The sequence below is a fragment of the Ranitomeya variabilis genome, chromosome 2 (genome assembly GCF_051348905.1).
Source record: "Ranitomeya variabilis isolate aRanVar5 chromosome 2, aRanVar5.hap1, whole genome shotgun sequence".
Lineage (NCBI taxonomy): Eukaryota > Metazoa > Chordata > Amphibia > Anura > Dendrobatidae > Ranitomeya > Ranitomeya variabilis.
Window position 1 is genome coordinate 298,396,044 of NC_135233.1, and position 15,431 is coordinate 298,411,474.

General features: G+C 42.5%; 1 protein-coding gene across 4 annotated transcripts in view; it reads left to right on the top strand.

Moving 5' to 3' along the window:
- The window catches only part of LOC143805609 (phosphatidylinositol-binding clathrin assembly protein-like), a 115,838-nt gene extending 105,833 nt beyond the window's left edge, over positions 1-10,005 (top strand). For 2 of the 4 annotated variants that reach the window (XM_077285123.1, XM_077285124.1), the window contains exons 17-21: positions 1,240-1,360; positions 2,801-2,827; positions 5,332-5,388; positions 5,528-5,635; positions 8,656-10,005. In XM_077285123.1, coding sequence (XP_077141238.1) covers positions 1,240-1,360; positions 2,801-2,827; positions 5,332-5,388; positions 5,528-5,635; positions 8,656-8,670 — 328 coding nt within the window. In that variant the 3' untranslated portion in view covers positions 8,671-10,005. The remainder of the gene's footprint in view (positions 1-1,239; positions 1,361-2,800; positions 2,828-5,331; positions 5,389-5,527; positions 5,636-8,655) is intronic. The other 2 variants (XM_077285125.1, XM_077285126.1) reach the window with 1 other exon arrangement.
- Positions 10,006-15,431: the final 5,426 nt, after the last annotated feature.

Genomic DNA, 15,431 nt, shown 5'->3' on the forward strand with positions numbered 1-15,431 from the left:
ATTTAGACTAGAGTTCATCTGTTTGTTTTTTTCCTAATAACCTTTTTTAGCTTAAATCAAGCGTTAATGGGTTTATCGGACTTGAGACTAAAAATGTTTCAAAAGGCAGCGGATGTTAAAAAGATATGTACTCACCAGTGACCACCTATACATTCAGGGACAACATCCCGATGACGTTATTTTCCAGTCACCTGACCGCTGCAGCCATTCACAGGTCTTTGTGGTTAAGTGACCAAAAACAAGTCATCATCTCTTGGTGTCCCATTGGCTACTGCCGGAGACGGTATACGTTCTATCTTCTCATATTCCCTGCCTTTTGAAAAAAATTACTTTTTTCGTCTGACAACCCCTTTTGAACCCTATTGGTCCAGCAGCTTTATGTTGGCTACAATGACTGCTCTCTTGGCCTTCTCTTAGATAATAGATTTATGGAACAGACTAGTGCATAAAACACCCATTTCCTAAAAAGGTTGGTACGCTGTGTAAAATGTAAAGAAAACAAGAATGCAATGACTTGGGAACCCCTTTCCAACCTTCTGTTAACTCTCTAAGCTTTATAAGAGATGTGTTGCTGCCATCAATTTCTATGAATTTTTTTTTTTTTTCAAATTAAATGGTAAATCGTCAAACGTTCACCTTCTGATCTGTGTTCTATGTTGTGTTGTGCATAAAATATGGCTAAAAGATTTCCAAATCATTAAATTCTTACTTTCTTTACATGTTACACAGCGTCCCATCTTTTTTGGAATTGGGGTTGCACATAGGCAGTGTCCGCACCTGTGTGCTGTGCAGACAACTACATCCGTAACTGGTCTGAAATATGCTGCTATATTGAGCCTAAGATTAAAATGGTGCACTCTGCCAAAAATCTGCTGGTAGGAAGAAACCTTGTAGAGGTTTAGATGGAGAGGCCTGTGCCCATCTTATCTAGGCAAGGATGTCCAAGGCACCAGGTGTTTTCCTCAATAAGCCTCTGTGTGTTTGCTACAGCATAAAGCAAGTCACACATTTTGTGTAGACCTGCTGGTGTAAGGTGACATTGGTGCATAATGTAAGGCTGGGTAGGTTTATTATTATTTACTAGTGATGTGATTTCATCAGATTAGCATTTCATTATTATTTAATGGTTTAGACTTTGTGCATATGTTCATTTTTTTACAGCCTTAGTTGTTTGGTATTAGATACTTGACGTCGTGCCCGACGTGTTGCTGAAGAATGACCTGTTGTCTGTCCCAGCAGATCTGACATGCAGTGGAATCAGCCATCAGAGAAGAGACTGACTGGTGGCACAAACTGGCAAGCAAGAACAAGCACTTCTACCACGTGGACCCCTGCACCTATAGCTCCTGTACCTCAAATGGTAGGTTATCCGGTTATTTCACAACACATGTACCGAAGAATGGTCTCTCCAGCCACCGCTTCTGGGGTCAGATCAAACCATGTACAGCAGTAAAGGATCACTGTTTTGATCCCCCTTGTAACTTGCATATTAAGTGCTTTATTCCCATGACCAAAGGAGCAATATATTCCCCAAACTGTGGCACAATACTGCTTATTGTGTGACTATTTCCCAGAAAGGTGGAAACCTCCATTTACAGTGTAATACATTAATCGAACATCTGATGTTCTGAATTTCTGGTAATTTGGCACAAGACTATTTTTAACAGATGACCCCCTTGACTGAGAGACTTAAGCCCCTTTCACACATCAGTTTTTTGCCATCAGTCGCAATCCGTCGAATTTTGGAAAAAAAAAATGGATCTGGCAACTTATGCCGCTGGATCCGTTTTTCTCTCATAGACTTGTATTAGCGACGGATGGCCTCACATTTCATCTGTTGTTCGCCGGATGCGTCAAATAGTTTGTCCGGCAGCTGGAGACAACGGACAAAGTAACGTTTTTTGTCTGCGTCGAAATAACCGACAGCGACTGATTCGTCACCGTCCGTCGTTGGCTAGAATGGAAGCCTATGGCGCCGGATCTGTCAAATGATGGCGACGGATTCCGTTTTTTTTTTTTTTTTTTTTAACTGCGCATGCTTCGATCCAATTAGTCGGATCTGTCCAAAAAACAAATCCATCTCATCAGTTTTCACAATCTGCAGTGGATCCGTTGAGCCAACTGATTGTGCCTGACGGCAAAAAAACTGATGTGTGAAAGGGGCCTTAGGCTATGTGCACACGCTGCGGAATGGTGTGCGGATTTTTCCGCACTCTTTTTGGTAAATCCGCAGGTAAACCGCACTGCGGATTTACCGCGGTTTTTGTGCGGATTTCGCCTGCGGTTTTACACCTGCGGTTTTCTATTATGGAGCAGATGTAAACCGCTGCGGATTCTGCACAAAGAATTGACATGCTGCGGAAAATAAACCGCTGCGTTTCCACACTTTTTTTTTTCTTCAGCATGTGCACTGCGGATTTTGTTTTCCATAGGTTTACATGGTACTGTACAACGCATGGAAAACTGCTGTGTATCCGCAGCAAAATCCGCAGCGTGTGCACATAGCCTTAGGGATTTTACAATATATCCACTGGGTGCATTGGACCTTGAACTATAGAAAGCAATTACATCTGACCCAGCATGCTCCTTTGTTCTTTTCTAGAAAGAACTTGCTGCATGCATGCTTTTATGTATATGCAGTATTTCTGATAATCTGGCAGGCCTGAGGGCAGCAGACTGTCCGACTTTATAATATATATTATAAATTATGGTGGTGCGCTGTTAAATGTGGTGGCTCACAGTGCTGTTACAGTCCATGACTTTGTAATCATTTTGGGTTTTATTAACCATGCTATCCCAGAATGGAGTCCATTACTCTACTGGATATGTAAGTGCTGCTTTCTGTGACCTATTAAAGATAGAATTAAAGGGAACCTGTCACCACGTTTTTGGAAGATGGGATAAAAATAGCGTTAAATAGGGGCAGAGGTGGGCGTTACATTAGTGTGTGTGTTATGCGTTTATTACCCACCTAAGTTGCCGAAATAACTTTGCAAAGTCTCCGTTTTCGCCTGTCAATCAGGCTGGTCAGGTCGCATGGGCGTTGTCTTCCCCCAGATTTGGCGTAGTTTTCCGTTGGTGGCGTAGTGGTGTGCGCATGCCCAAAGTCCGGAATCCTCTTCCAGGGGATTTAAAATAGTGCGGTGTTCGTTATTGCATTGGTGATCGGTGGGCGCGGCCATCTTCCTTTGGCCGCGCGTGCGCAGAAGCGGCGCTCTGCTGGCCGCGGCTTCAGGAAAATGGCCGCCGCGATATCCATCTGCGCACGCGCGGCATCCCGCGGCCATTTTCCTGAAGCCGCGGCCAGCAGAGCGCCGCTTCTGCGCACGCGCGGCCAAAGGAAGATGGCCGCGCCCACCGATCACCAATGCAATAACGAACACCGCACTATTTTAAATCCCCTGGAAGAGGATTCCGGACTTTGGGCATGCGCACACCACTACGCCACCAACGGAAAACTACGCCAAATCTGGGTGAAGACACCACGCCCATGTGACCTGACCAGCCTGATTGACAGGCGAAAACGGAGACTTTGCAAAGTTATTTCGGCAACTTAGGTGGGTAATAAACGCATAACACACACACTAATGTAACGCCCACCTCTGCCCCTATTTAACGCTATTTTTATCCCATCTTCCAAAAACGTGGTGACAGGTTCCCTTTAAGATGCTTTCATTGTTTGCAGGTTTTGCATTTTCAACTTTAAACTGTTATGGAAGCTTTTGCCTATTGGTGATGGGTTAGCTAAATTTTGAGCTGTTGCACATTGTTTTAGTGATGTATGCTGCATGCCGGCTCTAACAGGATGAACGCTTCTATAGCAAAGAAAGATTCTGGCACATCCCAGCATCAAATGTATGTGTGGGTGCCATTTCCCTAACCGAGATCAAACTATGCCTTACTGGACAGCTCCCTGTTACCACATGGAAAATTGGAACAGCAATGGGCACAACCTTGGTTATCGCAAGAACTGAAATCTGTCGATGGTGCCTAGCTCAAAGCAAAAAACAAGCTGTGAACTCCTGATGTAAATGTTTTTACTAGTTTTTTTATCTCTGATATTTTGTAATTTCAATATTTAGCCCTTTTCTTTTCATTTGCTTGAGTGTTTTGTTTTTAAACAAAAAAAAAACTGAAGAAAACAAAGGGTATTCCCCATGATTTCCAGTACTTGTATATTGATGATATCTGGCACCACCACCGATCAGCTGTTTACATCCGCAGCGGTACATGGTGTAAAGAGCTGGACTGAAGTGTGCTTTCTTAAGTGCATACACTAGAACGGCCACTACACTGTGTACCACGCTGCGTTCTTCAGGCTCTTTACACTGTGTACATCAGCTGTTTTCAGCTCTCATTTACAGCCAGATCTGTGGGGTGCCCAGCGTCAGACCCTCGCTGATATCGATGACTTATAGGGGTATTCTCAAGTTGTGTTTTGTGTAGTTCAGAACTCTGCATTCTCCCTATAGGTTCCTTTCTCCTGGTTTCTAACAGGGCGGCCTCTCATTGAGGGACGGCTCTGGTAAATAGTAGGACTGTAATATTAGAACTATAAGCTCAGCACAAGTTTTGCTGTAACACATACAGCTATCACTATCGTTACATACAGTGATAACGGCATTTGAACAAGCACACAGTTCCTGACAGTGTTAGCAGACATGTTCTGAAAGCTGTCAGACTGTTGATTTATGATTTCATCTCAACAGAAGATGAGAGAGGAGCAGGTGAACAAATATCTGCTGTATCAATGGGCTGGAGAGAGCTGATTGAGGTGTTAAGAATTAACCCCTTTCTTGGAATGTTACTACTGCAGTCACCATTAGCGGCCGGGATCTTTGGAAACCAGCTGCACACTATAAAAGATAAAAGCTCTCTTTGCAGGGGAATGACACACTGTGTCAAAATAAGCAAGTTTGCAATTGACTTTCTTTTTCTATCTGCTTATTAAAGCAATTTAAGAGCTTGAGAGCACCCCTGCAAGTCCTGGAAACTTGAAATATTGAATTTCTCTGTTGGATCACACAAAAATAACAATTTTTTACTTGAAACCATTTAAAAAACACTCTGTTGTTTAAAAATTGTTGTGCTGCTCTCTATACAAATGGCCACCTGAAACTTCCAGTGCTAAGAGGCCGCTTCCAGTGCTCCTACAGACTGAGCTACTGATGTGTGACCACAATGATCTAACACAGGAATGTAACTTACACTGTGACTCCTGGGCTAATCTCTTTGAAGGCAGGGCTATTTTGTCATTATGATCAAGAGATGCCATTGTAGCAGCACTGTGTGAACATACATAGAATTATATGTTTTTGATTTCATTTGAAGGTTCCTGCACCCCTGAGCTATCCAGTCACTACACCTCAAGTGCCTGTGTATGGAATGGTGAGAAGGCTATTGCCCTTGTTTTTAAAAGTTAATCTTGGATACTTAAAACCTGAACGAACTGTTAATGTTTGCATTGGTAGAAATCTATCCTTCAGTTACCTCGTTATAGTACATGTATATTGGTTTTTCTCTTCAGGTTCCTACACAGATTGGTGCAAATCCCCTCATGGTTCCTCAGCCAATGATTTATTCACAGCCGGGAATAAGACCCACAAATCCATTTGCGCCTGTTTCTGGGGCTCAGGTAAGCCTGTGTCACTTTTAAGATATTATCAAATATTCATCTTGTTAAATGTTGAAATGTTTCTTCCTCACATCAGGTATTTAACTTATTTCTAATCATGTATGCATTTAGATTATGAATGCTTTTGTTCCAGACGACGTACACGCGTTCAGTATTCGGTCAGTATTTTACATCACTATCTGTAAGCCAAAAGCAGGAGAGGCACAATCAGTGGAAAATTATAATAGAAACACGTCACCACTTCTGTATTTTTCGCCCATTACTGATTTTTGGCTTACAAATGCTGACTAAATACTAAACACGGCCTTTTTCTCAATGAGTCTTGTGGCCAGAAATGTAGGCATGTACATTTTTTTTTTTTGTATTATTAACATTGGGAACGAAGGCCTAATTGAACAGATGCCAAGCATTAATAGACTTTAATTCAACAGTTAAGCTTGGTAAACACTTTTGGCCCGTAACTAGAGTCCAGGCTCCACATGGATCGAATTGTGAACTATAAAAGATAAAGGCTTTCATGGCAGGTGAATGTCAGCAGGTAAAAAAAGCAAGTCAATTGCAAACTTGCTTATTTTCATGCTAATTAAAGCAATTTAAGTACTTGAGAACATCCTTGAAAGTCTGGGAAACTTTAAACATTGAATGTCTGGTAGATTGCACAAAACTGCAATTTTTCACTTGGAACTATTTAAAAAAATACTCCCTTTTATATACCACCACCTGAACTGTCCAGTGCTGGTAAGAGGAGGCCACGTTTTGTGCTCATACTGATTGAGCTACTGAAGTGTGACCATTGGAATTAAACATGTGGTGGCAGCCAAAGTTAAATAGGGATATCCTTGTGTTTCATATCCCCTTTGGTGGTAGACTCCCCTGTCCATATCAGCAGCTGTCTCAGTAAAGGGTATGGACATACAGTCAGTGCAGAGCAAAAGTTTGTTTTTCTGTATTTTCATGACTATGAAAATTGTACATTCACACTGAAGGCATCAAAACTATGAATTAACACACGTGGAATTATATACTTAACAAAAAAGTGTGAAACAACTGAAATTATGTCTTATATTCTAGGTTCTTCAAAGTAGCCACCTTTTGCTTTGATGACTGCTTTGCACACTCTTGGCATTCTCTTGATGAGCTTCAAGAGGTAGTCACCAGGAATGGTTTTCACATCACAGGTGTGCCCTGTCAGGTTGGGATTTCTTGCCTTATAAATGGGGTTTGGACCATCAGTTGTGTTGAGCAGAAGTCTGGTGGATATACAGCTGATAGTCCTACTGAATAGACTTAGAATTTGTATTATGGCAAGAAAAAAGCAGCTAAGTAAAGAAAAACGAGTGGCCATCATTACTTTAAGAAATGAAGGTCAGTCAGTCCGAAAAATTGGGCAAACTTTGAAAGTGTCCCCAAGTGCAGTTGCAAAAACCATCAAGCGCTACAAAGAAACTGGCTCACATGAGGAGCGCCCCAGGAAAGGAAGACCAAGAGTCACCTCTGCTTCTGAGGATAAGTTTATCTGAGTCACCAGCCTCAGAAATCGCAGGTTAACAGCAGCTCAGATTAGAGGCCAGGTCAATGCCACACAGAGTTCTAGCAGCAGACACATCTCTACAACTGTTAAGAGGAGACTTTGTGCAGCAGGCCTTCATGGTAAAATAGCTGCTAGGAAACCACTGCTAAGGACCGGCAACAAGCAGAAGAGACTTGTTTGGGCTAAAGAACACAAGGAATGGACATTAGACCAGTGGAAATCTGTGCTTTAGTCTGATGAGTCTAAATTTGAGATCAGAAAAGGTGAACGGATGGACTCTACAAGCCTGGTCCCCACCGTGAAGCATGGAGGAGGAGGTGTGATGGTGTGGGGGTGCTTTGCTGGTGACACTGTTGGGCATTTATTAAAAATTGAAGGCATACTGAACCAGCATCGCTACCACAGCATCTTGCAGCAGCATGCTATTCCATCCGGTTTGCGTTTAGTTGGACCATCATTTATTTTTCAACAGGACAATGACCCCAAACACACCTCCAGGTTATGTAAGGGCTATTTGACCAAGAAGGAGAGTGATGGGGTGCTATGCCAGATGACCTGGTCTCCACAGTCACCACACCTGAACCCAATCGAGATGGTTTGGGGTGAGCTGGACCGCAGAGTGAAGGCAAAAGAGCCAACAAGTGCTAAGCATCTCTGGGAACTCCTTCAAGATTGTATGAAGACCATTCCCGGTGACTACTTCTTGAAGCTCATCAAGAGAATGCCAAGAGTGTGCAAAGCAGTCATCAAAGCAAAAGGTGGCTACATTGAAGAACCTAGAATATGAGACATAATTTCAGTTGTTTCACACTTTTTTGTTAAGTATATAATTCCACATGTGTTAATTCATAGTTTTGATGCCTTCAGTGTGAATTTACAATTTTCATAGTCGTGAACAGAAAGCCTATGGATCCAAACTTCACTCTGCCCCCTCTCTGCGCAGTCTTTGATTGATTACTGGAAGTCTCTAGCCAGACTCCCACCGCAGGAAATTCAAGGGCCAACAAAATAAATACTTGTAAGTCAAAGTTTAATAACACTTAAGTTTTTTTTTTTAATTTTTGTTTTGTTTTAATACCTGTGAAATCTCCTGCTGAAAAAGTACAAGATACTCCTTTTGGTTAATTTTCATAAAGCAGTGGGTTGCCGCACATTTTCAAGGACCACTGCAGCCAGTCCGGTGACTGGTCACAGTCGTGATGCCAGTAGTTTTGATGTATCTGCCTTTTCTCAATACACCAAAACCAAGAACTCGAACAACTGACAAACAGTACGTGTATGTCCCTGCAGTCAGTGTGGGGTATATTTGGTGTGTGACTTGTCACTTCAGCTATCATCACAGCTAGATCTTTGAATGCTTTCTGCACAGAAATATATATATTTTTTTTATTTTTCCTGACCAATGAAAGTGTAACCCTACTTGTTACTTCATTTGTGCATAACAGATCTATATTTTGGTAAACAATTGTATTTTTTATTTTTTTTACAGATGCAATTTATGTAAAACAGCCAAAGCAGCAAGGAGGCATTTGCAACCAAAAACTGGTGAAAAGGGATTTCCTATCCTTTGCTGGCATGGTCTTTACCAGGGCACCGATGTGTTTGCAGTTTAATACTCTTTATGTGAACTGCAGTCATGTAGAGGTTGTGGTTAGAGCTGTCCTGCCATGGAATCTAATGTGACCTGCTTTGACTGTACAAAGCTGCTCCACAAAACATCCTATTTTTCTTTTTTACTACACTGGTGGTAGGCAAAAAATTCTAAATGTGAACATTGAGGTGCCTTTGTCCAACACCACAAGGGGTTTTGTAGTATTTTTTCCTAATATCCTTATTCGTTCTGAAAATATCTCAAAATAAAACCCATCTTTTCCTGACAACACATGTAGCTTTTCTGAAGAATTTGCTCCTAGCCGATGGTGAACAGTTGGATTGTCAGGTGTCATTGTGCTGAAATAATCACAATGATTTTGTGCACCATGAGGACCAGGATCAATCTTCACAAGAAGTCCATGTCAGGAAAGCCGCTGTTTTATACTGAAGAAATGGGAATGAACTTTGGAGCTGTATGAACCAGTAGAGCCGACGGCAATGCAATAAGATGTCTTTTATTGTCACATCAGAAATTTCGCTTTTTGTGTGGGTCCGAGGTCATTTTGTAAAGTCGAAACTTCTGTTATATGAATGGTTTTTCTTGCTCCTTGTCGTCTTGTATTTTTTTCTGTATATTTTACCCTTTAAATCCAGGTGTGACTTGTATGTTGGAGGTATTGCAAATAACAGGAGGTCATTTATTATTTTTTTTTTCCTTTTGCCATTGCTTAAAGAAAGTTTATCCTTTGTAACCAATAAGTAGGGGAAGTGTAACTCCTGCTGTTTGTGCCACTTTACTTTAAATAGTCAGTACATTTTTTATTATGTAAATATATATTATATATATATCCTGAATAATTTCTTTAATGCTGACGCATCCTTATCTTTAAATATATTTCTCAAAGCAATGTCCTTTCAAAAAGGATCTTAAAAAAAAAAAAAAATGTGCAAATTATTGTTGAATATGATTAGTTGATGCCAAATTAGCTGAATAGATGAAATGCATCATTCTATATTTATTTAATCACAACGAAAACATCTGAATATTTCCATCATCTCTTCAATCCTCGTTGCCATTATAGCCACTTACGGCAATAGAAGAAAGGACATCAAAGCCAAGGTTTACTGTGCCCATGTACTACAAGAATGTGGATCTGAGTGTGGTATTAAAATAAGATATCTCAAGTTCAGATTTAAAAAAAAAAATGAAATTAAATAATGTAATAAAAATGGTATGTGAAATATGGCGGTTTGTTTTGTTTTTTTTTTCAGTTGCAAACTAAAGTGAAAAGCTTTTGGTTTCTCATATGGAAGGGGAGAAGTCAAAGATGCAGGCATTGGTCTTTGCTGCTGGTTTGACATTAAAGGGTATCATCAGGTTTTTGTTACATGTTTTTTTTTCCCCGTCTCACAATTTTTTTTTAATTAGAAATAAACACTAGAAACCTTGAATTTATCACATTGGCCACTTGGGCTTTTCTTCAAATAACTTCCTATTTCGGGAAATCCACATGTACATTATCAACAGTGAACGGACCATGTCTTTTGCGCAAGTAACTCATTTTGAAGAGATGGCATTCTGTGATATCACCTACTGTGATTGGTGGGTCCTGTGCTATCAGCTGTATATAGAGGCAGTGCCTGCCATTGTAATCCTGCCTCTCATGACAAGGAATCTGCTGAAAACTATACTCAGACTTCCTGTTCTTTCATGAAGAAAGTGGCCAGTGTGAAAATTGCAATATTTGATAATTTTAATAGATTGTGATTATGAAAAATTTTAAGACGTGCATGTGATACTGTTGCTACCCCCTTTTAGAATCTTTGATAATATATTTTCTGCACTTTAATGGTTTATTTATAAGGGCCTAGAATTACTCAGCAAGTAATGTTCTTTACAAGGAATTTGGTGGATTCTCACTCCCAAATTTTGCCCTTATTAAAATAAAGCTGCTCAATTAGCGAAAGTGACCTCTATATCTGCATCGCCCCAGGGTCCTGGTTGTTGCAGTAATATCATTCTCCTCTAGGGAGGAGTGATGTTACGTTTAGAGACAATAAAGGAGATCTCACTACCAGGTAACACCAACACACAACACACTTCATACTCCAGTCCACCAGGGGGAGCTATGCTCCTATTTTTTAGGGCATTCTTCACAATTAGGTAAAACTGGTGGTCTGAATAGAAAGTTAGGCAGTTGCTATCTGAGCTTCGCTCAGGTAGTTGGTCCCTGACGGGGGTGGGATCCTGTCAGAGGCCGAGACAGAAGGCCACGGAGCTGCGCCTGCCCCAGGTGCGGCAGCTTCCAGAAAGAGACACGAACAGAGAACTGTATTGTAAAGCGTGAGAAGTCATAGCAAAAGGAGAGGAAACCATCAGGAGTTCTGCCCTGCATAGGCTGCCTCCTTCTGAGGTTCAGGATCCGGTAGCCGGAACACCGAGGGAGCAACAGTCCTTTATGCCTTGCTCCAGAGACCAGCAGGACAGCTAATTCCACGTTATCTGCCCAACCTATACCCAGGAGGCAAGGTGGCAACTTGTGGAGGCCGGGGCGTGCTAGAGTCCCTGTAAAAAGCCTCAGGCCACCAGTCATACGGGTTTGTCCTATCCACCTGGGGGACAGAGAGAAAGAGACATAACATCTAGAACATCTACAACAGTTGTGAGGACCTTATGAGAGGCTCAGCAGTAAGGTACTACAACACCCAGGTGCTAGAGGAAGGCTACTGATTTCCACCTGGATAAGGGAACTCTGGATTTGCCTTTAAACCGGCCGGATTCTGCCTGCCCTGTGATCTGGTGCTCTGGACTGTGGACGCTGAAGCCTTCAGTAAAAAGGTAAAGAGACTGCAACCTTGTGTCCTCGTTCTTCACTGCACCTCACACCATCCACCATCTTCACACTGGGAAGCCCTGGGGACATACCTCACCTGTGGGAAGGTATACCATCTAGCTGCCATAACATCACCCCAGCGGACCCCTTAAAGCAGTGTCGGTCACCCTGACCGAATACCACAGGTGGCGTCGCGAACACTTTCCCTTTAAAGACCTTTCCCCCCTTTTTAATACGGACGTCCCTAGGGCCACGGACCGGGTCAGCCACCGTGACATCCCCCCTGAGAACCGAAGGACCCGGTACCGATTACCCTACTGCCCTAGACGGGGCGATCCATATACATCCAGCTAGACGCACCTTCGTAGGTTAGGCTTGGAATCCTTGTTGAAGCCATGATTGTCCTTGCCTGGGCTTATGTGGGTAACAGGCCCATTACCAGATAATTTAGCTCAATCTGCTCCCTAAGGGTATGTGTCCACGTTCAGTACAGCTGCAGCGTTCAACCCGCAGCGAGCAGATGTTACAGCATAGTGGAAGGGATTTTATGAAATCCCGTCTACACTTTGCGTGCGAACACGCATCTGGTGGCAGAACTGCATATACGCACATGCGGCGCCTCTCTTTTTTTTTTTTTTTTTTTTAAGATCGCAGCATGTCTGTCTACCTTCTGGCGACGATCCGTCGCTGCAAGGTAAATCACAGGACCCTATGTATGGGGTGCGGAGATTCCGGATGTGTGCAATGAACACATCCGGAATCACTGCGCGTACAGAAGGGGGCGGCGCTTTGGGCGGAGCGGGTTTTCCGCTCCGTCCAAAGCGCCATCATTACATACCATGGACACGCACTCTTAGGCTACTTTCACACTAGCGTTGTTTTGCATACGTCGCAATGCATCGTTTAGGAGAAAAAACGCATCCTGCAAAGTTGTCCACAGGATGTGTTTTCTCCCCATAGATTTACATTAGCGACGTATGCCCACACGTCGCAACCGTCGTGCGACGGTTGCGTCGTGTTTTGGCGGACCGTCGGCACAAAAAAAGTTACATGTAACGTTTTTTTGCACGTCGTGTCCGCCATTTTCGACCGTGCGGGCGTGGACTGTCGTAAGACTGCTTCCGCTGCCCACGGCGGGCAACACTTTCACAACGCGCGTCGGGCCGACGCTAGTGTGAAAGCAGCCTTATTCCTTCATTCTCTAAACCTGTGGAGAACATTTTGCTTCCATTTTCAACTCCAATCAAATCCCCATCTTTCTTGGCACCATTTAATAATTCAGTGTTAACAAACAGGCCTAAACCCCAACATTTTTTAGTTGTGGAAAACAAGAGATTACCAACCTCAAGCATCTCAGGAAAGGTACCAAATGCACAGACAAGAGTTTACACAATATGGGCCTCCAACTAGTCAACCTATTCACCTAAAGCAAATGCTACATTTTGTTAAACCTCCCCCTCTTCGCCCTACCCACCACAATGTGTCTTAATGATCCATTTGGACGAGGAGTGATGTAATTATTATAGTCTAATTTACCCTCTACAAATGTAGAGGTGAGAGCCGTGGGTGTCTTGGGTATCACGATCAGTTGAGAGACTCTACCACTGTTGTGATACATCAAGAGGGTAGCAACCAAGTTACATTGATTGAGAGCTATTCCGCACGTCTTCAGTGTATAGTATGTCCTAGATCAAATACATCAAATCTAACCTCACGTTTCTGACGGATGTGTCAGTGGTTGTGATGAACCAGGAGACCTGAAACATATCTAGCAAATGTGCCCTTCGATAAAAACCCTAGGGCTTGATATTGCCGTTCTTATTTCATACATTGTCCACGTAGTCCTTATGTTATGCTCTTGGGTGATAGACCACCAGGAGGTTCTACTAAATCCTTCTGCCTTATTAAATCTATTACAATTGTTCCAATGACCCACATTGTCTCTATGTCAGGGGTGTACAACCTGGGGCCACATGCGGTCCATGATACTCTTCTCTGCAGCCTGCATCCAGCTGCATAGTGTCTGGTCACGTATTTTCCATGTCATGGAGACGTCCAGTGCTTAGCACTGTAGGGATGTGTAATTGTGAACTTTGTGCTTCCTTTTTTTGGAAGTGCATCTGAACAGCAAGGTGGATTGCTGTTGAGGGGAGATAGAGAGAAAAAAAAAAATCTATAAATCTTCAGCACAGCGAGTGTGAGCGAGCTGAGTGTGACCTGAGCGTAAGTGTGAACGGCGGTAAGTGTGTGACTTGTGATTCAGTGACTAAAACTAAACTAAAAAATGACAGTGTTGGCCCCCTTAAAAATAATCTGGGGGAAATGGTGGATGAGGATGAGGAAAAAGCCAATATGCTAAATGACTTTTTTTCATCAGTATTTACAAAAGAAAATCCCATGGCAGACAAAATGACTAGTGATAAAAATTCCCCATTAAATGTCACCTGCTTAACCCAGCAGGAAGTACAGCGGCGTCTAAAAATCACTAAAATTGACAAATCTCCGGGCCCCGATGGGATACACCCCCGAGTACTGCAGGAATTAAGTACAGTCATTGATAGACCATTATTTTTAATCTTTAAAGACTCCATAATAACAGGGTCTGTACCACAGGACTGGCGTATAGCAAATGCGGTGCCAATATTCAAAAAGGGGCAAAAACTGAACTCGGTAATTATAGGCCAGTAAGCTTAACCTCTACTGTGGGTAAAATCCTGGAGGGCATTCTAAGGGATGCTATACTGGAGTATCTGAAGAGGAATAACCTCATGACCCAGTATCAGCACGGGTTTACTAGGGACCGTTCATGTCAGACTAATTTGATCAGCTTCTATGAAGAGGTAAGTTCCGGACTGGACCAAGGGAGCCCAGTGGACGTAGTGTATATGGACTTTTCCAAAGCTTTTGATACGGTGCCACACAAAAGGTTGTTACATAAAATGAGAGTAATGGGGATAGGGGAAAATATGTGTAAGTGGGTTGAGAGCTGGCGCAGGGATAGGAAACAAAGGGTGGTTATTAATGGAGCACACTCGGACTGGGTCGCGGTTAGCAGTGGGGTACCACAGGGGTCAGTATTGGGCCCTGTTCTTTTTAACATATTTATTAATGACCTTGTAGGGGGCATTCAGAGTAGAATTTCAATATTTGCAGATGACACTAAACTCTGCAGGGTAATCAATACAGAGGAGGACAATTTTATGTTACAGGATGATTTATGTAAACTAGAAGCTTGGGCTGATAAATGGCAAATGAGCTTTAATGGGGATAAATGTAAGGTCATGCACTTGGGTAGAAGTAATAAGATGTATAACTATGTGCTTAATTCTAAAACTCTGGGCAAAACCGTCAATGAAAAAGACCTGGGTGTATGGGTGGATGACAAACTTATATTCAGTGGCCAGTGTCAGGCAGCTGCTACAAAGGCAAATAAAATAATGGGATGTATTAAAAGAGGCATAGATGCTCATGAGGAGAACATAATTTTACCTCTATACAAGTCACTAGTGCGACCACACTTAGAATACTGTGCACAGTTCTGGTCTCCGGTGTATAAGAAAGACATAGCTGAACTGGAGCGGGTGCAGAGAAGAGCGACCAAGGTTATTAGAGGACTGGGGGGTCTGCAATACCAAGATAGGTTATTACACTTGGGGCTATTTAGTTTAGAAAAAGGAAGACTAAGGGGTGATCTTATGTTAATGTATAAATATATGAGGGGACAGTACAAAGACCTTTCTGATGATCTTTTTAATCATAGACCTGAGACAGGGACAAGGGGCATCCTCTACGTCTGGAGGAAAGAAGGTTTAAGCATAATAACAGACGCGGATTCTTT